Source organism: Balearica regulorum, chromosome 18 (assembly GCF_011004875.1).
Source record: "Balearica regulorum gibbericeps isolate bBalReg1 chromosome 18, bBalReg1.pri, whole genome shotgun sequence".
NCBI classification, from domain to species: domain Eukaryota; kingdom Metazoa; phylum Chordata; class Aves; order Gruiformes; family Gruidae; genus Balearica; species Balearica regulorum.
The window spans coordinates 4568818-4596493 of NC_046201.1; the positions used below are offsets into that span (position 1 = coordinate 4568818).

At 36.8% G+C, this 27676-nt stretch overlaps 1 protein-coding gene across 4 annotated transcripts; it reads right to left on the reverse strand.

The window, feature by feature from the left end:
- Window positions 1-300: 300 nt before the first annotated feature.
- Window positions 301-27281, reverse strand: RHOT1 (ras homolog family member T1). 4 transcript variants are annotated; one of them, XM_075771001.1, is made up of 21 exons: window positions 27095-27265; window positions 22770-22828; window positions 20919-21000; window positions 19655-19698; window positions 18796-18849; window positions 18403-18455; window positions 17743-17851; window positions 17068-17169; window positions 15485-15583; window positions 14935-15043; window positions 13877-13997; window positions 13542-13626; window positions 13017-13162; window positions 12336-12436; window positions 11975-12105; window positions 11528-11611; window positions 10654-10773; window positions 10113-10315; window positions 8629-8751; window positions 2940-3083; window positions 1187-1454 (listed from the first exon to the last, which is right to left on the reverse strand). In XM_075771001.1, exons 1-21 carry the CDS (start codon window positions 27129-27131, stop codon window positions 1337-1339), a joined length of 2124 nt encoding a protein of 707 aa, XP_075627116.1. In that variant the 5' UTR covers window positions 27132-27265; the 3' UTR covers window positions 1187-1336. The 4 variants fall into 4 exon arrangements, with proteins under 4 accessions (XP_075627117.1, XP_075627119.1, XP_075627116.1 ...); XM_075771002.1 differs by lacking the exon at window positions 2940-3083 and having other exon boundaries at window positions 301-1454; window positions 27095-27281; XM_075771003.1 differs by lacking the exons at window positions 1187-1454; window positions 2940-3083 and adding an exon at window positions 6490-6621.
- Window positions 27282-27676: the final 395 nt, after the last annotated feature.

The following is a 27676-nucleotide window of genomic DNA, read 5'->3' on the forward strand; positions in this document are numbered from 1 at the left end:
CTGCTCTGGTTTGTCCTTGACAGTAACCAGAAAGTTAATGGCTGACTATACATTTATGTTTCTGCTTTCAAATATCACAGAAGTCACTTTTGTCTTCTGATAAAAATCAGAAACAAATCTCTAATGGAGGCAGCACAGTCATAAGACAACTCAAAGAAACTATCCAGCCAAGATACTGAAGCTCCAACAGCCGAAGGCACTGACAGTATTCTCTTGGATAAAGGACAAGGTTTTCTGAGGACCACCTTTCAGGGCAGGGGAAATAAAAAAAAAAAAAATTAAAAAAAAGATAAACACAAACACAGTACACAGTTATTTTATTGAAATATTTGAAAAGGCCAGCAATGGAAAAATAGGTTTGTCATGAGGAATTAATGTTTGATTTACTTGATTGTTAAAAAAGCTGTGTCTATCGGTAATTCTAGCCAGTTACAGAATGCACTGTGATCCATGCAACTAATATACTACAGTAGAATAGGCACTGTGTACTATTTTAGTTTTATCTTATACACAGCTTTCAAAAGGTATGATTGACAGATGTGAGAAATTAAACAACACCACTTTTTGAATTATAAACATTTATAATATACAAATTTGCTCTTCTGATTCATAAGGGTTATAAAACACAACAGTGGAAAATGAAGAACACGAATTACACACAGCGTATGAAGTTGATCTGGCAGGTTTTTAAATGTATGGTTTTCCTTTTAAAAGAAGTATCAGACTGCTAAATATGTCACTGGTCATGTAACATACAAAATCATAGGCCAGGACAGCAACAGTGACTTTTTCTTGAAATACATAGTTAGTGGGGAAATTTGTTCATCAGTTAAAAAGAATAGGTAAGAACAAAAATCACAAATTCTGCCTGGTACAGCTTATAGTCCAAAAAAGATGAAATCACTTCAGATGAATGTGAAATAAATAAGCAATCCTTGAGGAAGTATGATCCTTGAGTTGAACCTACTCAACCGAAAATTAATTTCAACTATACACTCGTATGTCACCATGGTGAAACATTCAAGAACAGTATTTTGAATAGCTTTTTGGGAAGCAATGTCTTACTGCTTTAATATGTACAGGTTATTTACAACAAATTCCCTTTTGGCCTCACAAGTTAAGCCATTTTAGCTGGCTGTTAAGATGCAATCTTTTCTTCCACGCATTATGCAATACTGTAGTTAGAGCTATAATTTAAAATAATCTGATGCATGAATTACAAATATTAATAAAGTAACTCTGCATATATAAATATTTCTAGCAGAATTTAAAGCATTCAGAATTTACATAAAAGTGGTTTTTTTATTTGGTAGGGCCAGATGTGCTTCTTCTCAGATCATCGTTGCTTTAATAATGCTTTGTACATAGCAAAACCCAAAACTGCAAAGACAGTAGCACCAAAACTTGCTCGGAGCCAAAACGTAGAGCTCTTGAGGTCCGCTTGTGTCACATGCCTAAAATTTAACACACATACAAAACCAGGTTAATTCCATGACAGGAATATCAGACAACTTGTGCTAAACTACTCTGCTTTTGGAAATTCATCACTACACTTGTCACAGGCAGGCAGCTTACAATTCAGCCTTATGAATACCTATACAGTCATTTTACTTTTCTTAAAAGCTTAGGATTTGATCTGCAGCCCTGATCACATTAGTAGATCTCACTAAAGTCAGAGAGCTCACACAGCTGAAGAGAAATGCAGGAGCAGATCATTAGTCATGAATGTGGGGAGGGCAGTGTGTCGTCTTTGAGAGTACCAGCAAGCATTCCGAAAAGGAAAACAAAAATAGCTAGAAAATAATTAATAACCCGTAGTGAGAAGAACTCTGTCCAGCAAAATCCTTTTTTTTTTTCCTCCAATGTTGAGTTTACATATTTCTGCTTTTCCATGAAAAACTTTCCAGTCCTGTTGAAGATCTACTTATACTTATTCCCCCAAAAAAGTTTACTGACAAGTAGCAAGTAATATTTTTCCAAAAGCTAGAATCAAAAGGACCATTTGTAAATCCCTTTCTTCCCAGTACAGTCACAAGAACAGCAATAGAAAGTCATCCAATACCAAGCTGAAAGCTAAGAGAAAGTGCTAGTGAAACAAGCAGTGACAATGGCATCAACAGAAAGACAAGATGTAACAACAGTATGAAGTGACTGTATGACATAAAAAGCCACTTCTTGCATGACAGTAGAGACAGCCAATGACCCAACTCTCCCACATATTGCAAGAAGTTTGTGAGCATGCTCAGTTAAACACAGCTAGCCATCCTCAAAAGTAGTCTCAAGTATGACAGCTTACCATAAAGCAGGAGCTAACAGTTAAAACAAATTATCATAAATGCCATAATTCAAAGCACAAGAAGTTCCTAAACAATAGTGAAGTGTTTGTTTGCTTTTGTTTAAGCTAGAACTTACAACAGAACTTCACTAGCCTATGTATTTTAGCCTGTATTAATCATCACGGGTTACTCAGTGAAAGCTGCAGGAGTATTAAGTACAAGGAGCACACAAAGATCCTAAACATACACAGTGCACAAGAGGGTTCATGTAGTGTGAACTGTAGAACTATCGCATACAAGCTGTTTAATAAAGCAGGAACTGTTACTTGCTATCAAAATACACAAAACCAGTTTAGGATATTCTTTAGGAACATTTGCAGGAGCAATATAAGCCACATAGATAATCAGTGTACTGTAATACCACATGCTGAAGAACAGGCTCTTTGGTGCACAGACAGCGAAACACAGCTGGTCTCTAAAAATTCCTAATCTTATTTAAGAATATCTTGCTGGGTTATGGAACAGATCAAATTCATGAATTCCTCATGAATTCTTCTACAGCTAGTTTTGACAAACTCTCTGCAAACTAGATGTCAAGTGGTTTGCTGAGGGGAAGAAAGGGAAAAGGCAGTGGCAAGGCCACCTGAGTTAGGCTGCTGTTACCTGTCTTCAAGTAAACGTGGACCAAGAGATGACTCCATGAAGATGGAATCTTCTACAGAGTTGACGGCGTGCACCTGCTGCATAATACTGCTCTCCTCGTCTGCTAACAGCATGGCCCCCAACTCATCTATGTAGGGTCTTAACCTTTTCACACACATGCACAGTTTGCAGTTCACAGCATGGCTCAACAACAGCAAGTGTCTCAAATATGCTCAAATAACAAAGCCCAGAGAATTTATAGTTTTTAGCCATCTAGCCCCTGATTCTTGTGCAGTTGTTAAAAACTTAGTGCTTGGGGAAAAACAGAAATAAATGGAGTTTGTACTTTTGATGAGCTAAGTAAAATATATGATTTTATGTAGCTAAATGCCATTGCTTTAAGGACAAAGAAAACTGCTTAAGAAACTGAATCTCTTCCCACTCCAATCCCAGAGCCTCAACTTTCACATGTCCACAGGACACTGCAATACTCCCGCGCCATACGCATAAGCTAGAGTACCTGTGCTAAACACACTGGAACGACTCCAATATGTCCGTCCTAAAACTGACAAGATCTCGTTACTGTTGATAATTCAATTAAAGACCGTATTTTATCACTACATGTGGTGTTGTTTTTAGTTTTTCAGATCTGTAAATTATAAAACTTATCTCTTTATGTAAAATAAATCACTTGTAACATGATTTTAATAGATTACATGACAAGCTCTGTTGGGTGAGCATTTGTATAACTAACAACTCTCAAGTTTAATTTGGTTAATTCAAATGCCCAACAATTTAAAAACCATTCCTTTAAATGTGCAAATCACTGTTTAAATTGCAAATGAGTGTTTTTGCACTGCTTCATAAACCATTATCTCTCACATCTACATTTTCTGATTTCTATCTATAATTAGCCTTGTTTTGACTTTTGCACATGTCCACATGTGATGGTATGCACAAAACTTGCTGAGCATGCTTCATCCTTTTAAAAACAGTTAATATATTCTTAGTCATGATAAAATCCTCTTTTCATGTCTGAAGGGAGAGTAAATTGACTCTGATCCTTTTTCTAAGCCTAACAGTAACAGACTCTTTAATTTAAATAAGGAACTAAATCAAGGCAGTGATTTGTTTTATAAACCCAAGGAAATCTACTGACTTCAATAAGAAACAATTAGGGCCCTCTGAACATCTCAGCCCAAAAATCAAATGTCCAAAAATACTTACTGAAGTTCAGAACACTATGGTTGTCTAATTGCTTTACAGCTTTGAAAAAAATTCCAGTTTTTCCTTCCTTAAATGTTCCTCATGCTGTCATAAATTCCTAATATTGTTTAGCTGCCATTAAAGGCAACACCCTCCCCCACCCCCAAAAAAAACAACAATCAAAAACCTGAGATAATAAAAAGGATCAATGTTTGTTTCCAGCACAGGTTCTTTAACATGAAGGTGGCAATAATGCAGAACAACTCTTCTCATACATTTTCTCAATACGTTTCTCTCAGTGCCAGTAAGAGAGTAACTCTGAATTAGAAAAATTACTCTCTCCAAGGGTAAGACTTATATATGGATGTGCACATACACACACACACAGAGTAGTAGTTAGGAGTCCATAAATAAAATTCTTGCTTATTAGTAAGAATAACTAGCTTTCAAACTTCCCAAATAGATTAGTGTGTGCATTTAATCACACCATTAGTTCCACATCTACAAGAAAGTCTAGAAATTTTGCCTTTGGTGTAAAATTCAGATTTTAATGCACATTTTGGAAAAAAAAAACAGATTTTTAATCAACTTACCCTTAATAGTGAGTCAAGTAACTCGTTACTTTTTGATTAAGATCTTTGGAATCTGTACAGTCTTTCTTTTACGAGGCTTTAACAACTCACAAGAAGTTTGCAACATGCACTTACCAAGAGGTTAACTGAGCATGCCTGTCATGGTTACACACAGAAAATTGCTGAGTTATGGGCCAATACTGACATTTTTCCCCCATGTCAGCAGCAGAAGAATCCCAACTCTATAGTTAAGGTTAAACCTTCCCAGAAGTTCAGAAACACTCCTCCATTGCCTACAAAACCATTTTAAAAGCACACTGGTGAGGCCAGCAAGCTAGTCACACGGCTACTCACACCGAACTTACAAGCAAGTTAACGCAGCCAGCAAGCAGCAGCAGCCTGCTCTGACACACAATAGGTTCTAACAACAAAATATAAGCAACTGAATTCCAAAACCATCACGTAACATGTGGGAGCTGCTGCAGCTTCCCTTCAGGCACATATTTTCCTAGGGTGCAAACCAACTTCAGCAGTTAGAATTTTCTCCCATGCATTAGTCACCTAAAATGTGCAAAGCTCTGAGTGCATCTTATCTACAAAACCTAAATAGAATGTAAAATGCCAATTCAATATATTCTGTTTGGAAAGAAATCAGGGGATGCAGCTTTGCAAACTTCTATTCAGTATGGGGCATTACACAGTTTGAAGAAGGAGGAAGATAGGTAAGTAAAAGATTGTTATATTGTTCTAATTTGGGGGACACTTACGTATATGGATAGATTTCTGCAATTAGATTTAAGGCAGTATACCATAGTGTTGAAAAATAATCTGCATACACTGTACACAGTGAAAAATAAATCCTTGGTTATACTCTTAAAACTTTCCCATTTTATTACAGGAAAACAAAACTATCATCTTAACTTTAATTTCACAGAAGGAAGGTTTTCATAGAAAAAAAAAATCTTAAAAATAATTCCTGAAACAACCATGTTTTATATGCAAGTAGAAATTCACTTCTGTTCCACAGTATTTAAAAACTTTAGCAGGAAGAAAAACATGCTCTGAGAAGTCTCCCTCACTGAACAACACAATTCTCATGCATTAGAATTATTTTATTTTGAAATGAATTTAGCTGACAGAAAAATGCCACTACTATACAAGCAAAAGGCAACAAGTGAATGATTCAAAACCAAGAAAGCAGAAAAACCACACTAAAAATTGATGCTCTGGAGTTAAAAAAAAAAAGCCAGAAATCCAAGCTCATCATTACAGAAAGTGTTAGAATGACCTAAGCAGAAATCTTGCTTTTAAAAAGAGGTAAAACAATGTAATAAAAAGAGATTAAGTGCCAGCCAGACAAATACAAATGAACACCTAAAGGAAAGAACAGATTAAAAATGTAAAAAAATACTACAGGATAGTAACAAGTCTCATACATGCACATATAGTGATATGAATGCAGTGCCTTCCTTAAAGAGCCAGTAAAGAGTGATCCTGGGTAGTTCAAACCAACAATCCTGTTCCTGCACAATAAACGTCTCCAAACTGAACTTCCACATTTGTTGAACTTGCCTTTCTGCTAGCCTACAAACCCTCGGGAGAGTCTCTGAAATTTGTCCATACAAGAGAAACTGAATGTGGGTGCGAATAGGTTTTCAGTTGCATAGAGGCAATGTTCTTCCTTTAATTACTGAGGTGGGAACATTCAAATGTGGTATCATATTTTGCCTTGGTAGCAGTGTTTACGTATTACTTAGCAACAAATAATACAGGAAGGGTCCAATCTGAAAAATTTCAGTTTACCTACTTCCACTGTCTAAAGCTTCAGAATAGGAAGGGATCAGGAGAGTAAATACTCCTGAGAAACCTCCTTTACCCATCAGTTACTGAACTTTTGCCCAACTACCTGACCTCACGGTAAGCACCTGTAAAGGCAAAATAAGAAAAGTTATATAAACTAACTACATCAGAAAATCCTTCTCGATTCAGATGCTTTCTCTAATCTAATCACAGATCATTACATTAAAAAATGCATCTAACAGCTAACATTTTTAAACAAGAAAACCATCTCTACTCTCTTACATCTATAATTAGGAGCTATTTCCTCTTGTTTACAGATATCTCATCTCTACTATATATGCAGTCATACAGTAGTCCATGTACTGAACGGTGAATAACCTGCGGCAATGTGTTTGGTAAGGAAACATCTTTGAAGAACTAATTAGGAAGAGAATTGGTGAGATGAAGTGAGCGTGCTGGAAACCTGCAACAAAACCCTAGTGACTAACTGAATGCCTATAGACAAAGAGGTTCTAGGAAATATTTTTTCCTTTCTGCAGGGTCAGTGGAAAAGTCTGCGAGAAGTTCTCCTTACCTTGAATCACAGACTTTTTTAGTCAGTAGTAGTTTCCTGCATTTATTCCACACTATCTAGTGACAAGGTGTGGAATGGCAGCATCCTGAGACTTCTCATAAAAAGATTTCAGTATCTCGAGCCCTTGACAGTATTTCAGAGGAACTAAGTGCAATATCTAATGCAGGACTCAAAACCAAAACCAACATAGGCCCATACAAGACAGAAACAAGCCACAACAGCTAATCCAGCAACCCATAACCATTCCAAAAAATGAGGATGCATTACAGCCGCAACAATGAAGAGCTGGGATTTTCTAGTAGTGACTGCTGAATGAAGTTTTAGAGTGACAATATGCAAAGAGATTGCTGTTTCACAGGATTTTTGTATAAGGGTGGCTGCAGTAGAAGAGATGCAGCGTGAACAGTCTCACTCATATTCGCAGTCTTTTCCTAAGCTAATGAGTTTTTCACCCTTCTCTCAACTTTCACTCTGTGATTAACACTTATATCTTGGATTAAAGTGGTATTACATAAAGATGCTCAATACTGTAGGTGGGTATATCAATAGGTCTCCTACATGTGTGTAACTTGCATTTAAAGGAGACACTTATTGGGAGCAGCTACATCTGAAAACAGTAAAAAGCAGTAACATACATGGACCAGCAGCACGTCAGGATATTCTAACCATAGCCCTCAAACACACATATTTATCACAGCTGCTTTCGAGAAGGTTATAAACGATGGAACCACTGCACTACAAAAATTGTTTGGTTTGAACTCCCATTTGTTGGGGTGAGATGACAAGTGCTGAGGTGTTAGTAAGTCATGTGGGTCAAAAACTGCCTGCAGTACACACAAGACAAGGTATAGCGCTGTTTTCAATGCTGAAAACCACTTCTCTCTCTTTACCAATTGTTTTTTCCAAAGTATCTGTAAATGCAAATGTTTAACCATTTACCGTTTCTTACGTGTTGCACTATATTCAGAGAGGAATTGGATGTTAAAAGTTCTAGATTTTTTTTCTTACACAAAATACCCGCTTTTTGTGTAAACCAAGCATAACACACACACAGAGAAATTCTATGAATTCCCAAACATCAAACTAGCAATTATAAACAAGTTATATGTTATATACAATGCTGCTGTAAGTAAAGCTGTGCCTTTATGAAAATATTTGTGTAACATATCTAAGAGGCACCACCTCTAATCAATACTAAACAAACCTATAACTTCTCAAGTGAGACACATTACACAGATTTATAGACACTACTTAATGTCCATTATCAGTTCCCTAAAAACACAATCCTAATTCCTCCACAGTAATTTTGCAATCACTAAGTGCCTGAATCAACTACCAAATTGGTAACGTTTCAAAGAAATCACTGGACTAAGCTCAAAAGACCAAAAGTACCTTCAAGTTAAAGTTTGACAGTTCTATGACAATTATTAAAATAAGTATCTGCCTATTTAGTGGATATGGAGTGAAAAGTCTGCAGTATATAAGGTTACCAATTGCTTTTTCAAAAAACCTTTATTTTTAAAAGCACACCTGGTACCTAGTAAATAAAGTTAAGGACCTGTTAAGAACTGCAGTGAAGAGTTTGTTCTTTACAGATTGCAGCAAGTCTGAGTTGAGGAAGTTCTGACAGATGCAAAATGTACACCTGTTGCAGGCGCACATACAGCGTAACCGGGCATGGCTGCGAAAACACACAGAAGGACAGGAGTTGAAATCTTGCTCATAAAATCAGGTGCACATTAGGACTGTGCCACAACCAAGAGAGATTTAGGAATAAAAGGTACATTTGAATGAGTAAGGAGAGGAGAAAAAAAAAAATACACTGGGTAAGCAAGGGTACAACTACAGCTGTGCAGAATTTTAAGGTTAGATGTTCTACGTCTTGGACATTTTGGCATTACCACCATAGACAGATCTTAATAGCAAAGCACAAACATGAATGAAAACGTTTGTTGAATTTAAGTTTATAAGAAAAGCATCTAAAAGCTTCTGAGTATGTCTGCACAGCAATAGGTAACACCCCTTTTTCAAAGGAAAGTAAGCCACGTTTTCTACCACTTTGAATGCACACTTTACAAAGTGACAGTTACCTCTACCTTTCCCACCCTAACAAACACACATGCTTGAAAACTAAGGGAGAAGCAGGAATATTGATATGACAAGACATTTGGTCAGTGCTACACTTTAGTGGTTTCCCAGTATACCAGCGCTACAAAATAAATACAAGAGAACAAAAACAAACCAAAAGCTTTTCAAGTCTAATTCAATACATTTTCAAGTATTTTTTTAAAACCTTATTATTTTGGGTGAAAGTGACATTAGTTCTATTTCATTTAAAGCAAATGTCAGCTGTCATACTAGACTCCATCTGCTGTAATATTCAGTAGTTTGACATCATATTAAAAGCTCCACCCACCAAAAAAAGAGATGCAAAGTGAGCTTAGCAACAGAGAGATGTGTAGTGAAGAATATGAACTTAAGTATCTTCTATCTGAAGCCAAAAAAGGTGTTTTTACAGAAATTCTATTAAAAAAATACAAGATCTATTAGATTAATTAGGTAGAGTACATAGTAATAAACAGCCTGAAAATAAAAAAGCTTCAAGCAGTGCATTGGGGGAACTGTTGTTCACTAAGGAGTGTCATTACTTGTAATCAACTATCAAGTTGAGCTATTAACAAGGATTATGGTACAACTTACAAGTATCTCACAAATACCAACATATTACTATTGACATATTGAGCTATGCATCCACTGTAAGGACAGAACAGAACCCTACATATTCATTGGAATTTGCAACAGGAGCTGGATGAAGTGGTGTATTCTTCAAAATAGACCTTAGTAACAATAGCTGACACTGATTCGTATGTTGGATACATACCAACTTTCTCAATTTAAAATAATTTGAAGATTCTACTCAAGTCACATCTCTCTGTTGCTAAATCTCAGTGAGGCAGTTCCATTCTGGTGGCTAACAATAACATGCAGTGGTATTGTGCATGACCCATGCAATATGAAAAATATAACGGTTCAAGTACTTACGGATACATTGCCATAGTTGTCAGTTTAACAAAGATATCCTTACTCGGCACATCAACCGTATTACAAGTAAAGGCTTGAGGTGGAGGCATTTTGTGTTTTTTGCAGAATTCAGCAGGAGAAATACTATATTCCTGTCTAACTTCATGCAAGTCAGACTTGGCAGCTACCACTAAGCATGGTATTCTGCTATCCACGAAGTGTTGCTGTAAATTTAAAGAAAAAAGGTGAAAGAAACAGTATAGGGTACATTCAGCCAGGATCAGCCTGAGTTGAACTGTTTGCAGCATCATTAAGACATATTCATTGCACTGAAGTCAGGCATTTCCAGTAGCAGAATATTTTAATGTAGACAAGTAGATGTTAGCTTGATATGAATAACAAAACTGCATTTATAACGCATCAGCGATATATAACCAGCACCCATAAATAAAATGTCTTTTTAACACTAGAACTTGTGTATAGGACCAATAACTGACACTGAATGTTTTGTCAGTGGAAAGATACATAAATGTAAAGGTTTGTATGTGTAAACTATACAAACCTTAAAAATCCTGGCACAGTACTCAAAGGACTTAGGGTTACTGACATCATATACCAGGCAGACAGCATCACATACGGTCTCCATGTCAGTTAAAAATTCAGAGTCACTGACATCATGTAGCTGGAAAAAAAGACAGTCGGAGAGGAAGACAAGCTTTGTCATTATGCAGTTAAAGGAATTTTATAACTTTTTTTCTCATAATTTTTATGGCTCATTTTTATGTATCCTTGGAACTAATAGACTGCCAATAGGCAGAATTAATGAAAAAGAAATAGTAGGAATTTACCATACAGCCAACATATGTGAGCTGTTAACATCACATCTGCACGAAATCACAACCTCAGCATAAAAAGTTACATTTACTTTAACACAAAGTCTTAGATTCCCATAGAAATTGGCAGAGAAAAACCACAGAGCAGAGGACTAGATCTTGGAAAACAAAGAAAGATATCATATTATCATAAAGGAAAACTACAGTAGAACGAGCTTTAAAGAAAGTATTTCACCCACTGAAGATTAACTTTAGCCATCCCAATCACCTTACATGACAGATTCTTCTTTACTGAGTAGGTAGATTGCTTGCTGATAAATTATTGTATGCTATAATTTGATGCCCTGCAGCATAAATATAATGGTTCGGGTTCCGTACAATTTAGGTCAAGGTTTCAAATATAACAGGTCCTGAACAGGTTCGGTTTAAAGTATTAGCAACATGTAAAACCAGAAGTTATTTGAGCCAGAAAAGGAGCAGGGGGGAATCCACATTTATGAAGAAGAGAAATTAAAATAGAAATTTGTTTGCAGAAAGCTCTGAATAATTCACTGAATTTTAAGATTAAACAGTCATATGCAAATAACAATGAGGCAACCTTACCAGCAAGTATTTTTCCTGTCCATATACATAGACTGTGTTAATGGCATAGTAAGATTTGTGTTCTGCACGTATTTGCCTCTGTCTCTGAAAATGCGGAATTTCATGTTAGACCACAGCAACTTGCCCCTTTAAGTTCAATTTGAACAGCTGTTTTACTCCATTTATTAATGAAAATTACAATAACCTGTGGTTTATTTTGCAACTAAATGCATAGCCATAATCCATGATGTACAATTGTTGCACACAATAGCCATTTGTCTATTTGCTAAAAAACCCAAAAACCCAAAAAAACCCCTCCAAACCAACCTGCTCCACAATAATTCTATATTCCCTCATAGAGCTCCCCAAACTCAGTAATAATCAGTGAAGCTCTAAGATCAATTACTTGTGCTGTTTAACCTTAACTTAAAAGCATATATAGGTGAATATAAGTAAAAGGTTTCTTACTATTAGATTTCTTCCAAGAAGAGCCTGAAGAACTCCACTTTTCCCACAACCTTTCATTCCAACAACATTGCATCGGAAAACATTTCTCTGAGTCTGTTTTTTCTGGAGGTCTATCTTTTTATCTCTTGTTACTTTTGAAAAAAACCACAAATATTTCTCATAAGATGTAGATACATATATGTATGTGAAAACATAAAATAATTGTCCACTTACATTAAAGTATTAAATCAAAGGCTTGACTTGAGCAGAAAGCAAAAAAGAATATAAGTGAAAAAAGATAGACCATTTGTTTAAACAAGTCACTCTTGAGCAGATGTCTAAATTCCTAAGTTGCACCAAACTTTTTTTTTATTATTATTACCTGTAATTGCTGATGCTTGAGATTCTTGTTCTGCAAGTATCGAGTAGCCTAAATAACCCAGGTACTCCAGACAACGCTGTACATCTAAGTACGTGGTTAGTCTAGCGGAGGGGACAAAAAGAAGTTTCTAAATTGTTAGCATCTGTAATACCAATTCTTTACAGTACTGAAACAATTTTTTCCTCCTATCTCCAGATGGACATGATAGAAGTATTCCTGGTGCTATGTAGTACTGAAGGACAGATACACTCTGAAGGTAAATGGTGGCAACTTTACCAGTCTTAATAAGCAGCAAAATACTTGCTGAGGCTTATCAACCCACACCATCTATTTTTTTCCTCAAATAATGTTTTTCTCATTTTCTGTATTTTTAATAGGAAAAAACCCTCATTATTGAACATCACTATTCATACCATCTCCAAAGAGCAGAACAACAGAAATATTTATTTTGACAAGTTTCAGGGAGATTTCCACAGTTTGAAGAGACACTGGCCAAATCCTGAACAGGTTATAACAATTGTCTGAAGATACAGCCATCCAGTGGCCTAAAGACCTTGACTGCTTGGGTCAATTTTCAACTATTAAACTTCCACTCTTTCTACTAGATTTTTAAGAGGAATCTACAAATGCATTATCAGACCCAAAGTTCTCCACTACTAAAATGTAATGTATCACACTTACGTCCACTGAGAGAGAAATCCTTGGTATGTAATCCACCCCCTTTCATTTGTACAAACAGTGTTGTTAACATCAGGTCCCCATGGCATATAAGAGAAGACTTTGAACAAATCTTTCAATTCATCAGGAGACAAAGCACAATCTCTATCCTGAAAACATACGACATCAAACATAAATGACAATTCATGTCTATTCTAAACTGATATTTTCCTGCTATATGCTTGCAAGATTCAAGAAACTGGCTATGAGAAACTGATTTGCTTTCTTTTTAATCATTGTTCTTTTCTTGCTTTCAAATAAGACTAAATATATGAGCTAGTTAAAAAAAGTTTGGTAGTACAACTGCAACTGCTAACTCTCCTTGTAGACAGAAACATAAATAGCAGGCTAGTTTTGACTGCATAACTTAAAGCAGAGACAGTTTCTGAATGAAATGACATAATGACAAAACCACTTTTTTTGCTATCAAAACTGCTAGCAAACTAAGGCTCTTAAGCATAAGGACACAAACTCAAATTAAAAGCTTACCAAATCATGTTTATCAAAAATGCTTTGAAGAAACAAATATGCATGATGATTTAATTCTGTCGTGCAGTCCGGAGGAATTTTTAGCCTGTTTATTGAAAACAAATACAAGTAGTGTTTAGTGTATTTATGAAATATAGACTATTAAAACTCAAAATACAGACTTTTTGAATTACAACATTTGGTATTTGACCTTTACATTTATTTTTAATAATTTATCTTGACATAACAATGTGTTAAATAAACATACTACACTAACCTTTTCCTCCTGCCAAAGCAGGAGGCAGCATAAATTAACTGCACGTAACTTAAAGCAAGTTAAAATAAGTGATACATACGGAGGGAACAAGTACTCTGGTGTAAGCTCTAAGTCATCATCATATCCAAAGCGACGTAAAACAGTCCAAGTTGTTTCGTGCCTTCCTCGCTGAATGAAAAGTGTGTGTAGAAAAAGAAAACCTAAAAATCGAAATGATGAAATCTTAAGGCCCTGAAGTGCTTTACCTGCTACAGGTATTTTTAATAGAATCAGTATCAGGCTGAAAACAAAAAAGCTTGAAATACACATTCAGATTTTAAACCTCCTAGGTGACATTACAGCATTATCTACACAGACTGAAGGTTCAGAAATCATGCTATTCATAAAAGTATCCTTCAAGGAACTGTTTCCATAAAACAACCCACTTGATTTTCTGTTGTTGTTTGCTTCTTTCAGTATCAGCATTATAGAAGAACTTAGCTGTATGTTTTCAACAATTTAAAATAGTAAGCCTTAGCAAGAAGCCTGGAGAGCAGTCTCATGGAAGACTGCCTTTAGTTTTCATGTATCGAAATAACTGGTAGGATTTTTGTTTAGCACTTTCCAGGGCTTAATGAACACTGAGATTTCACTGTCTAGTAAGGCTAAGCCTTAAGATTCCCACTCTTTACAATTTCTCACAATTTCTCCTACTACATACATAAGCTCCACAAGCAAAGCAGTTACACTGATGCTCAGAAAGAAAACATTTTTTCTCCTTTCATTTTTGCCATATGCTCTGAGCAAATCCATACAACACAGCTGTTAAAATGTTGACAGACACCACACCTTGCCGACAAGTGTTGCAGACAGTGAGCCTAGAGACAAGATACAGATTTATCTAGGAGACAATCTCTTTTGAATCAGTATACAGAGCTTGGTATCCAAATAAGTAATGAGAAGTAAGAAAGATCTTATTTTATTCAGCCCAGTATTCCTCAGTTTAATCATCCTTCGATATCATACTGCCACTACACCCAGCTCTTGCAGTCTAAAAGAATCAAGACAGAGATCCTATTCCAAAACACTAGCTTTTTTATGTAAGAATGATTATCAACTGTACAAAGACACATCTTTTAAGAGTTAAATAAGGCTTACCTTTTAATGTTAATCCATTATCTGCAACTCCATCACTTAGGTTTTTCCTGACTACATTCTTTACATCTTCCAAAGCTTGAGGTGCCAGTGGTGTATTAAAACAAATTCTCTAACAAAAAAACCCCAAAACAACAGAACAAAAAGAGCATGTTAGGATCACTGGCTACTAAGCTAGACAAACAGCATGTCCTGTATGAAATACAGCCTTAAATATTCTGATAAGCTAGTAAAGGACAATCCAATTTCTTAGTGGAAATAAAGGTGTACAAACGTGATTTTATTTTTAAATACCTGTAGTGCGGCTTGTTTGTTTAAATAGATTTTTTTATTTTGCTCTTGAACTAAAACTTGAACAATGGTTAGAAATAAAATTAATACAATTTCCTTTTTTACAGATGCACTCTTTTATGCTGCACTTAAGACTTTTAATATTTAGACCCGATTCCCTTATAATTCACCTTACTACTGGTCCTTCAAAATAATCACTTGTTTTTCTAGAATTATATAGTTCAACCATTAAGCACAGTGAAAACACAAGCAAAAGAGTTACCTGAAAGAAGTTGAGCTCTGCATCATTGAGAGTACCATCATTATCCTGATCAGAAATTCTAAAAATGCGAGTGAGTGCTTTAATACAGGCAGGTTTCATCTAAGGAATAAAAGAAAGTTCAGTATCTTTCTAGGCTTGAATATAAAAACACTACACTGAATGAGATCAGGCAGCTCAATCACATTAAAACAAATACTAGCCTTCATTTTTAGAACGGAGACATTCATACACACATACACAAAAATAAAAAGCAAGAGGAAACAAAAACCTGATCTAGCAAATTTATATCCATAAATTTAAAGCAATTATTCCACATTAAATATCTTTCTGTTCGATTAATAGAAGAGCCTCAAGCTCTTCACAAGCTGAAGGTTGCACTACTTGGTTATTAAAAAAAAAAATTGAAAAAACCAGTTCTCTAAATTCAGTCTTATTGCTATAGAAATCTTTTAAAACACAACTGAATGATGATTTTTTTTTCCCAAAATATTTTTTGGTGGGGAGTAAAAAACAAAACAAAACAAAACAAAACAAGCCCTTGCAATCCCAGTGCCTTGCAGAAATAAATGGCTCTAGAACTAGAGTCAACTCTTTCTAAATAAGCACACTATCTCTATTTGCTATTTCAACTATGGCTTCAGAAGGCTTCAAACATCAAACACTGAAAATTTTCACAGGGCTCATTCATCTACCAGGCAAAGCATTGATCATATGGACTATCTCTATGACAAAAGAATTGCTGGGATACCTTCTGAGTGAAAGAAAACAGACAGTGGTAATTCTCTCCCAACAACTACAGTGATGATGGACTCTTCTCTTCACAGAGGTCACACAGATTGCATAGAGATTGGTTTTGGAAAACCAAAAAGATTTCAGCACAACAATTTTATCACAACATTACTAACTCATAAAGATGATTCTGATGGAAGAAATCAAAACAGGGTTATTCTCTGGTTCTCTACTTAACAAAGAATTTACGATTGAAGCAACTTTCCTACTGCCCAGTACTACACAGGGGTTATGTTTAGAGATTTTATTTGTATTTGCCCATGAAATTAATGTTCTTTTTAAAAAAAACATACTGCTTCACAATACTCTGAGCGAACTACCTGTGATACTTAAAAACCAGCCACATCACTTCTTTCTTATGCCTTTTGCCAAAGTCTCGCAAGATGCTCAGAAAAGTACTTTCCCTTAAATTAGGCCAAGTCGGGAATGGATTTGCTGAAATAAATGGAGTTAGTGTGAAACGTGTATCTAAAGGAGAACTGAACTGAACACATGATTTTGTTCACATTACATTGGGGTTAAAGCCATTACCAAAGCTTCTCATTTTACTTCGCAATTCACATGGGCAACAAAAAAAGTCTTCATTGCTTTGAATGAAGAGGAAAGACAGATTGGATTAATACAACACAAAACAATCACCATGCTTTTGGAATATAATGGTTGACATTTGGAGGTGGGGTGGTGGTAACAGAACACACGAAGAAATGCAAAGTCCACTGAAAAGGAAAGAACAGGAAAGTGAATAATTCCCCCTCCCCCCCTATTATTTGTTCTTAAAATCTATGTATAAATACCTCTTTCTCCTCTGGGCAATAAAGAGGACCTGTAGGATGTAGAACAGCTTTCTGTGCGTAATAAAATAGCTCGGATATATTCTTCAAGTTTTTGGCTGAGCACTGAAAGAAAAATCCTTATATTGATTACCTAGTTTCATGACTATTTGGTGATTTCTTCTGAAATTTAAGCAACCATCAAACTTTTAAAGATCTAGCCCCCTCTTGTGGGTACAGTGCCATTTGAGAAAAAAAGACATCTAGCCCCTCTGTCTATTCAGTAATTAATAAAGGAGGTCTCACTACAATTTGCTGTCATACTAATAAAACCAGAGAAATCAAAAAAGTTGTATCTACTTTGAAAAAAAAGAAAGGCATATTCACACATTTAAATTCCATTTTTAATACTTTGCACACACCTGTTTGGCTTAATATTAAATTTGAAACACGTGCTAAAGACAAGGATGTGAGGAGGCTCTAAATATTAGAAGAATTTGATGGTAACATTGAGCCATGCAATAGTATAATCTTCTCTAAAGAAAAATAACATATAAACTCACCATGATAACAACTTATATTTGAATATTTTCTTTTGAACAAAAAAAAAAATCATCTTTTCTATTTAAAAGTTGCCATATATGCTTGGCAAGAGTGTATTTTTTGTTACTCATTCTAACTTCAGAAAGTCTTGCATACCTCTACACATGTTTCTATCTCTGTATATTGATTCATAATGGGAAGGATGGTTTCCATACTGCTATATTCCACTAGATCAGACTTATTTCCAACCAATATAAGAGGCAGCCTGAAAACAAACAAACAAACAGGTTAAGAGCTTTAAAGACAGAGGGATAAAAAGATCTATCTTAATTGAGCATCCTACCTCCCACCAGGAAGCCATTATATTATTTTTATGATGTAATTAAATATCACTGGCAGCCAACAGGCAAAACTGAACGATAGTAGTTTTAAGTAAATTGTTTTGATATACACTTAGACAGAAAATGTACTTCTTGTCGATACTATAAAAACCACACAGATACAGACAAAATTAAACACATATTATTATACAAAACCAGCATCAGTAGAAAACCTATACAGACCATGTAGCCAAAACTAGTTATACCATAACAAATATAAACACACCTGGTAAAAGCTGCCCATGAAATTCAAAATAAATAGCATTGCTGGCATATGTAACAGACCTACATACTTTAAATCTCTTGTTGCTTGGACTTCTCATATAACCTTTAAGTTTAGAATTTGATTTTCTTAAACAATTAACATCCTCAACACTGTCCATTGACACCCATCGATGTGCAGCCTAATTCACACTTCTCATCTTTACTTATGCACCTGCTATCTTTGTCTGTCCTTTCATTGATGAGAGGAATCCATCGACTTGTTACCTAAAGTGGGGTTAAAAAACAAACATGAAAAATACATTTTCAAATTTACTATGACTGAACTATGCACAAGTTTGACTACAACTGCTACTGCTTCTCTCCCAAGGCAGCACATATTTACCCACAAAGGAGGAAACAAATAAAAAAATAGAGTTGATTAATGAGCAACTTTGTCAGATGACTGAAATGACTGAAGACTCAGATGTTGAAATAAATCAGAAACAATAACACATCTGTACATTCTCAAACACCATCTTATGCACTTTAAATACCTAATACAGTTTTCAGCTTGCCAACAATTAACAGTGCGCAAGCAATAATTGGATAAAATGTGTTACCATACCTTATCAATAGAATTCTTGTTGTTAACAGCATATACTATACAAATCACATTTGCCTACAATGAAAAGAAAGGAAAGGCATGGAGTTCCACTGTTTAGAGTCTCTACAGCAACACAGACAATTAAGAACCATATGTAACAACATCAGAGTAAGGACAGTTCCACCATTAGTCAAAAACTGTGTCCCTGACTTGTTTAAGCTATTTGTAGCCCGAACAACAGCTTAAACCAAATAATTTATACATTGAGAAGTGCCAAAAAGCCTGTCTTGCCGTGTGACATTCACAGCTTATGCCTGCAGAGAGACCTATGCTACCAAGAAATCTAAACTGAAGAATCATCATTTGCAGCCTCCACTCAAGGATCAAACTAAATGCCAGAAATGGAACACAACACCATGACAGGCTGTACAGAAACCATGCGAAGGTGCTCAGAAAAAACTGAAAATAGGAAATGAGAGGAATTATAAAATTACCAAGAATGCCATGCTATTCATAAATAAAATGCAACATGACAGAAAGAACCAAAAAGGATCTTTCCAGGGTAGGATTATTTCTTTACAAAAACTGTCAATGCCTTGGTCTACTGACTAAAATGTATTTAGGTTCTGTCCTTTCACTTGGAAGGACAAAGCTTAAGCTCAATTCACCAACACAGTGGCAGTAACTACACTTCTTAAATAGAGGAAAGTTTACTACAGCACAAGGCACAAAACAAAACAAAACGAAATGCCAAGCAAGAAAAAGCAAAAGAGGTGGGGTTTTTTCTTCAAACTGAAGCCCACCTAATGCAGAGAACTTAAAAGGAAAGATTTCTCCAAAAGCAGAAACTATTTTCTAGTAAACACTAAAATACACTTACCTGTGATATTTCATGGTAAAGCTGCTCATCACTTTGCTCTGCTTCTGCATTGAATAGAATAAGCCATTTGTTAATACTAAACATTTTTGCGAACAAAACTGAAAAACATGAGAAACTGAACTGGGGTGTTTCACAATGCTCACAGGACAGTCTTGTGAAAGCTCTTGTTACTTAAACGTCTTTTCATAAAACGCACTAAAGAGTGCATCTGCTGTATCAATAATGAAATTGATCCATTAACTTGCAAGACAGAAACAGTCTGTTGCACACAAGTTTTTTTAGCAGCTATTTTAAAAAGGAATAATTAAATTACATTTGTAGACAGGTTCTCTCTGGAATGAGTCATAGTTTGCATCCCCCTACATTTATCAACAGCCCCTTCCTGGGATAATAAGTAGCAACATTGTTCTATAATGTAAACTTTTAGAACAGAATATGGCATATGCTAATTTTATTGCAGTGACGATGATTTTTTTTTGGTGAGACCAAGCTTCTGTTAACCAAATTGATGAAATATTTAATCCAATAGAAAAACCCATGCCACATGAATTTGAGTTCAAGTCCAATGACAACAATATGCATTATTTCTTTGTTCCAAATAGGTAAACACACCAAAGACATTTCCTCAGCAGTGGTGGGAGAGAGAAGATAGGAAGGTATCTGCTAACATGGCCTAATGCTGCCATTATAAATGGTGATAGGATTTTTCTAGCTGTGCAACCATTGCACATATTTATGATAGCATATGAACCTTGATACTGAGCCTATTTATCTATTCAGTAAGGTCAAGGAGGTTAGAATATATCAAAAAACAGAAAAACAAAATATGAACCTGACACAAAAGGATAAGGTGTCCAAACTTAGAAATTTAGAAAGACATACAATATAAGGTATGTAAAGTCTCCTGCATCTTAGGGAATTCTTCATTGAAAGAAAGAAAAATAGTTTAGAATTCCATGAAAGTACTCGCCTTTGTCTGAGCCTGTAAACACGTCTGTCACACAAAGAACACTAACTTCACCGGAATATCGCTATGACTGTCTTTCATGGAAGTACCAACAGCAGTTAATGTCAGGCCTTGAATTAGTAGGACCAGCCACCATCATCTGATTTGTTTTTATCCCATGAGTTTCTATTTTAATCTAGTCTTTTCCTACACATAACTTTGGTCCTGTACCAGTATGACTGTTAAAGAGGCTATTGAGTTAGATAAACAATTCCATGCCAAATCAGTCAGACAGTAATTGGATTGTGTAGGTCTTACCTGAATAATCCACTATGTGGGTTGGCACTCTTTCAGGGGTGACATCAGCTGGAATGGTGATTTCTTCAGCTCGTGGTGGAACCTTGGGTTGTAAAGAAACAGCAAGAAAAAGCCTTTAAAGATAATCCAGAAAATCCAGATAGACAAAAAGTCATATACTATCATACACTTGCCAAATAGTCAGCTTTAAACAGAACAGCTTATTATTTTGTTTAAAAAAAAATAGTCAAGATACTGCAAACAAGCATGACAGACAAAATACAAGTCTCCATTTTTACATAATCATAACCTGACAAGTTCCTTGCTTCTGACAGAGTGCTAAACTTTAAGTTCAGAAAAGCCTACAAAGCAAAACATGATACTGATAAAAAGTGTGTTCTGCAAAATAGTGTAAACTAGCTATGATTGCTGGCCATTTTTTTCCAGAGAACACTAATCCATATTCAGAAAGAATCAACTTAAACCTAATTTTAATGTAAACTTCCTGCACAGCTATTTATCGCCTTTCACCTGCTGACCCTGAACTTTCATGATACTTTTCTTTTAATTAAAAAAAAAAAAAAAAGGAAAAAGGAAAAAAAGAGAAGCCAATCACCAGAAGAATGGCTCTTTGTAAAGCTTCAGACTCTACTTACATCTTCATCAAGAATGATTACTGATAATACCCAGTGTATTAAACATTATTTCAAAGTCTGAAACGTCTGTTATACACCTTACAGCTCTGATCTGCATGACTGACCTGCAGGAATTGTACATGTCTCTTTCTTCAGTTTATATAGGATGCAGTGTTTTTTTAAAGTTATTTCTGTAATTTCAGGCAGATATTGTGTTATATATAAATGACGCTTTTTCTCTCAACACGAATTTAGATAAATATTCTAGATTATACGGCAGGAAGAAGATAAGAAGTGAAGAGGCGCCTACAATTCATTAAGTACCTCAAGAAAGGACCTGTCAAAGGAATAGGTCCCTGAGCAGTTTAAGAACAAACAGCAACTGGTGCTCCTTTTTACCTGCAAGGTTGGGAATTTAACTAAATTATGTTAACAATCTAATCTGGACTCATGAACTGTAGTAACCTACTGATTTGCATTAAACAGCACTGTGTAGATTCAAAGAGCAGCACATGATGTCTATTTTAAGACGTGTGATCAGAAGAAATAAACATTCATGTTTATATGTAAAAAGCTTAACTATTTGCAGCAGCTGCAGTTCTTTTCATGGTATAAAGAGACCTATGTGCTGCTTTAAAAAAGGAATAAAATGTAGAAGGAGCTTTACTTTTATTCTGGAAGAACGCACTAGCAGTTTTTGGTGGTTTTTACTTCAAAAGAGTCAGCAAAACATTCTTCAAAAATAGAAATAAAGGCATTGTCTCAGTTACAAAAACATGGTTAAGTTATACGATGTGACTTTTTAATTCCTCATTCTCATTCATTTTTCAATCTACTTGCTCTTTAAATACAACACACAAAAAAAAATTGAGGGTCTTGCCTGTGTCAGCACCTTCCCATTTATGAGTCTCTGATAGCTGAAGTATGCTGCCAGTTATGACCAGTTTCAACTACTTAAAAACCCCCTAACATTCCTCAGATATAAAAAAATTACTTTCATTAACCGTGTGAAAAACAAGAAAGGAACATAGATAAAATCTAAATTCCTAATCTTCACACAGATATATTTAACCTAACCTACATCACTCTTCCAGAAGTCATCATTGCAGTTTTAGACTTTATTTTTTTTTCTAAATAAGAAACATTATTTTAAAGCAGACCCTATTAACTTACTCTTTAAAAAAATTATACAACAGGATAGAAATAAAAACATAGAAAACAAATAAGGATGCTCTACCTCCTCTGGAAATTCTTCACTGACAAGAGACATAATTAGTGATGTCTTCCCAACTCTGGCTGCAAAAGCATTAAAAACAGAGATTAGATAATTTGGTTTTGTTATACTCAATAGTTGCATCTCATCTTAAAATTGGAAGTATTTTAAAAACGTTTTCCAACTTACCATGTTAAAGGCTTTTTATCTGTTGTTCAAACATACTAAATATGGATGACCGCAATTATCTCAAAATTCTTTTATTGTAAAACCTTAGGTTCCATTTCACACTTCTGTATTTCATCCAGAAGTGAATCAAATCCTGCTCTGTCTTACAAAAAAGAATTAGCGGGTTTTAACCTGAATATAGAATACTTAAACAAAAAACCCAAAAATTCAAAACAAACTGGAAATGCACTAATACAACTTAATAAATAGACACTAAGAAAGCACACAGAAAGGAATTTAGGAATTAAGTATTTTTATAGTATTCTTGGTACTGTGATTGTGCTTCAGTCCTAAACTACCAAGGATGAGAGCTGGCCAAGAAGACAAGGCTCTATGACCAATGGACAAAGTATCCACAAACCAGTTTGACTACTTTGAAAGTGCAAGAGCACAATCTCCTTGACACAAAAAGCTGAAAAAACCCCCAAACCACCAACCCTCCTAAAGTCACAGTTTTCTTAATCCAATAATAACGTCATCTCTACTTCAATATTCAACTGTATTCAATCAAACAATCAAATAAATGACTCAGTTTACCTGCAAAGTTCAGACTTCTGGTATCACAAGTGGATTGCTTCGTTTTTGAGAATCTTTAATGTGACCATAAAATTAAGAGTTGTTAACTTTTCTCAGGGTTCCCCTCTCTCCAAAAACCTTCATCTGTCAACTTCCTGTTCCTTTGAAAGCCTTGAAAGACTATTACTGCTTTATTTGTTTTCAAGACAGTTCTTAAAACTGAAAATGTTCAGATTCGGATATTATCTGGGATAGTATCTTTTTGACAGCCCTCAATTCAAGCAAAAAACTATTTCATCTCGGACATACAGCATCTTCACTAGCATGCATTTTTTACCAACTAAGACACTGCTCGCAATCAGTCAGAGCCTGCATCACTGCATCAATATAAAATGTCACGAATTGACAGAAGTTGTTTTGCTGATATCACTGCATTTACCCTTTGTCTATTTTATTGTATATAATTCTGATATGGGAGGAAGAAGAAGATATGAAATTGTAAGACTGGGGTTTTTGGTGCAGAAAATGGTATTACTGAACTGATGATCTAGTCAAAGTATATTTGACTTATGCAAGTCTATTTTTGGTATAGTAACAAAGGGACTTCCGACATCCAGAAATAAAAGCTTCTCTTCACCATGGTAAGTTAAAGAGTAATTATTATAAAATTATGATAGGCAAAAAAAAGTAAGTTATCCTGGGGAGGAAGACTTTTGTTTTCCTTAGGGAGAACAGTTGTAAATTTTTCACCAGTGATATTAGCTGGAGAGCAATAAGATGCAGGTTTTATAACAGCAATATGGTTCTGTTTTCAAAGATACTCATATGAGCTAAACTGTAATTTATGCTGCCAGGTGTCCTCCCTCTTAAGTTTCATCCTGCCAGAATCAAAAGAACTTTAAAAGCTCTCCTATTTCCACAGATCAACTATGTTCCTGAAAGGCAAGTGAAGTTATTAGATAATTACTGAAAATGGTGCAGCATGTTTTGCATCTGACCAAGTCAGCTCTAATTTGAAACAGTGACAAAACATGTTGGCTTTGAGATATAGAAATTAATTTCATTAATGTTATATGATGGAAAATAGAAGATTATGGGCTGCTGGTTAGTAAAGATGCTCAGTATTTGTAAGCTTCTGATAGACTTCCAAGTGTTCTAGAGTTTTTTTATGAAAATCCATAGGTTCAAGTGGAGAGATTTGGTTTATTTTGCTTGAATCTAGGTCAACCATTTGCCTTTCCAATTCTGTATATAGTCTTAGAAATAAGAGCCTAAACAGTATCAGCTGACTAGGATAAAGAAAACAGCACAGCACTTTGTGATAATTAACTCATCTTTTTCCTCCTATATAAGTCTTTTAGGCCATACTGCATAAAATAACATTCTCAACACATTCTGAAAGTTATTAGCCATTAAGAATTGATGTTTGCACCATGGATACTAGGACTAAAACAACCTTAAAATGTAGAGCACTGGGGATAAAAAAGGCTGTGTTATGGAACACGCTTACAACAAAAGGTCTTCAGGTGATATTTCAGAGTCTGAACTTGATGGTCTGCTGTTATCATAACAAGTATTACATGGTCTAGATGAACTTGTGGTTTCAGACTAATTTATGTAAAACACATGTATACAAAACAGTACTAACAGTATAACTGACAAGTTTTACCGATTTGTAAAACAAATTTCTCCCTTCTGTTCGCTACAATTCCAACAAAAATATAATATAAAGATGCTCACAATCCCTCATGTGTGCCATGTACTATTATGTTGCTATATTTAAGAGATCTGTATCTTTGAAATTTTCAGTTGAACGCATTGTTAACCTAATTGCCAAATCAAGGCACCCATTACACCTGTACTTAAACCACTGTACAGAGCCAGTTCAGAACGCACCATTGTCGAAGAAAGCAAGGTAAATTAGGCATATATCGTGATGAGGAATTTGACTGTGTAGTCAAATGCACAAATACATTTCTAAATAAACTGAGTCTTGTAAAACTAGCCAAATCCAAGCTTAATGAGTTAACTCTTTCTGCATAGTACCATCTCCCTGAAGATTCCTCTCTAAAGAGGTCATAGAGAATCTTTCTAGGCAGTGTAGACAGAGCCAACGCACACTATAAAATAACTGCATAAACTGTACCATAAATATATATGGAGTATTAAATTCTCAGGAAAGCTTTGTTAGTAGTACTATATTCTTAATATAATCAGGTAATTTTATTAATAACACTTGGTAATTACTCTGTATTCTTTTCCTGTGAGGAACTTAAGCACACTTTACAAACTAACAAAACAGAACCTCCTTGCTGCTATTTACATCAATGAGAAGCTGTATCTTTAAAAGCCTAGCCACTCATTTGGGTACCTAAGTGTGAACTTAAGAACACAATTTTAGGAACATATGAAAAAACACAGACCCACTGTAACTCTGGCACGCGTATAAATACATGCTGTTTATTCAACGTCATACAGTAAGTTAATGGCAGAAGCAGGGATCTGGCTCCCTGGCCCCGTCCTAGCCACAAGTCATAGAATCATAGAATGGTTTGGGGTGGAAGGGACCTTAAAAATCATCTAGTTCCAACCCCCCTGCTGCAGGCAGGGACACCCTCCACTAGACCACGTTGCCCAAAGCCTCATCCAACCTGGTCTTAAACACTTCCAGGGATGGGACATCCACAACCTCTTTGGGCAACCTGTTCCAGGGCCTCACCACTTTAACAGTAAAGAATTTCTTTCTAACATCTGATCTACATCGACCCTCCTTCAGCTTAAACCCATTCCCCCTTGTCCTGTCACTACAATCCCTGACAAACAGTCCCTCACCATCTTTCCTGTAGGCCCCTTCAGGTACTGGTCAGCCGCAATTAGGTCTCCCCAGAGCCGCCTTTTCTCCAGGCTGAACAGCCCCAACTCTCTCAGCCTGTCCTCATAGCAGAGATGCTCCAGCCCTCGGATCAGCTTCGTGGCCTCCTCTGGACTCGCTCCAACAGCTCCATGTCTCTCCTGTCCACAACACCCAACTGATAACCGCCTGGAGCACAGCTGGCCACAGAGATGTTTATGATTTCCAAACTCAGTAAACAAGAAAGATTTGTTCGGTTTCCACAAAAAAAAGTTTAAACAGGATGTAGCCAAATATAGGGCAAGAATTTCATCCTGTTCATCTCCAGGGACGTCCAAACACCAACTCCGTAAACTGAGAGCCATGCTGCGAGCTCGGTATCCAGCAAGGGGACGCGAGAAGCCGAGAAGTCCCGACCGAGCACACACACGGGCTCCCGCGCCCGCCGGCGCGTCCCTCCCGCCGCTGCAGTCAAGCACGGCGCGGCCAAGGAGCACCCAACCCCGACCTCTGCCAACCACGCAGGGCCGGAGCTCTCCTCCTCTCCCCGCCGCCCCGGGGCCGCGCTCACCGCCCCAAGGCGAAGGAGCCCGGGCAGGGATGAGGGGATTCCCCCCGCCCTGCAGCACCGGGACGATCTGACAGCCGGCGGCATGGCGACAGCAGCTTTCCCTCACCCCGGCGGCCCCCGCCCAGCCCCACAGCCGCGGCCCCCACCCTGCCCCGGGGCCGCGCCGGCCCCTCCTGCACTCACGTTCTCCCACCAGCAGGATCCTCACGTCCTTCTTCATGGCCCCGCTCCCTGGCCCCGGCGCGGGGCGGCTCACATCGGGCTCGGCGGGAGAAGCGAAGCCGCTGCGGCCTGGGATCCCTCACACCGCGACCCCTCCCCACCGCGAAGCGGACACTCTACGGCAGCTCGCGAGGGACACACTAGGTAGCGGCGGCCCGCGCGCCTGCGTGCGGCTGCGCGGGGCGCTGAAGGCCGCGCGCCGCCCTTAGGCCGTTTGGGCGGCAGCTCCTCAGAGCCCGGCCGGGAAATACGGCGGGTACCGGGCTGGGGAGCGCCTGGTCCCCCGAGGGCAGCTTTGCTCTGGGCTTCCCGGGGTGACCAAGGTGTCTGTCATCGAGGAGCCGTGATGCAGATGTACCGTAATGAAACGGTGCTGGCTGCAGTGGTGCGCCAGCCAAGTGAGTGCGTCTGACGCATAGGAACACATCAGAAGCAACACAAGGCACTCCCTTTTAAATTGTGTGGTAATTTACGATCAAACCGTAACAAATTGCTGCTCCTGGCCAGTATGGCACAATGCGTATGCGGAAAAATAGAGGTGCC

What these genes read in the sequence shown, in the direction of transcription:
- RHOT1 (XM_075771001.1), bottom strand. Translation starts at nt 27,131, where the DNA reads ATGAAGAAGGACGTGAGGATCCTGCTGGTGGGAGAAC. An exon ending in ACAAGAATTCTATTGATAAG is followed by an intron (nt 18,456 to 18,795) that starts GTATGGTAACAC and finishes ACCCCACTTTAG; the next exon opens with GTAACAAGTCGATGGATTCC. An exon ending in GGATTTCTCTCTCAGTGGAC is followed by an intron (nt 12,437 to 13,016) that starts GTAAGTGTGATA and finishes CCCCTCCGCTAG; the next exon opens with ACTAACCACGTACTTAGATG.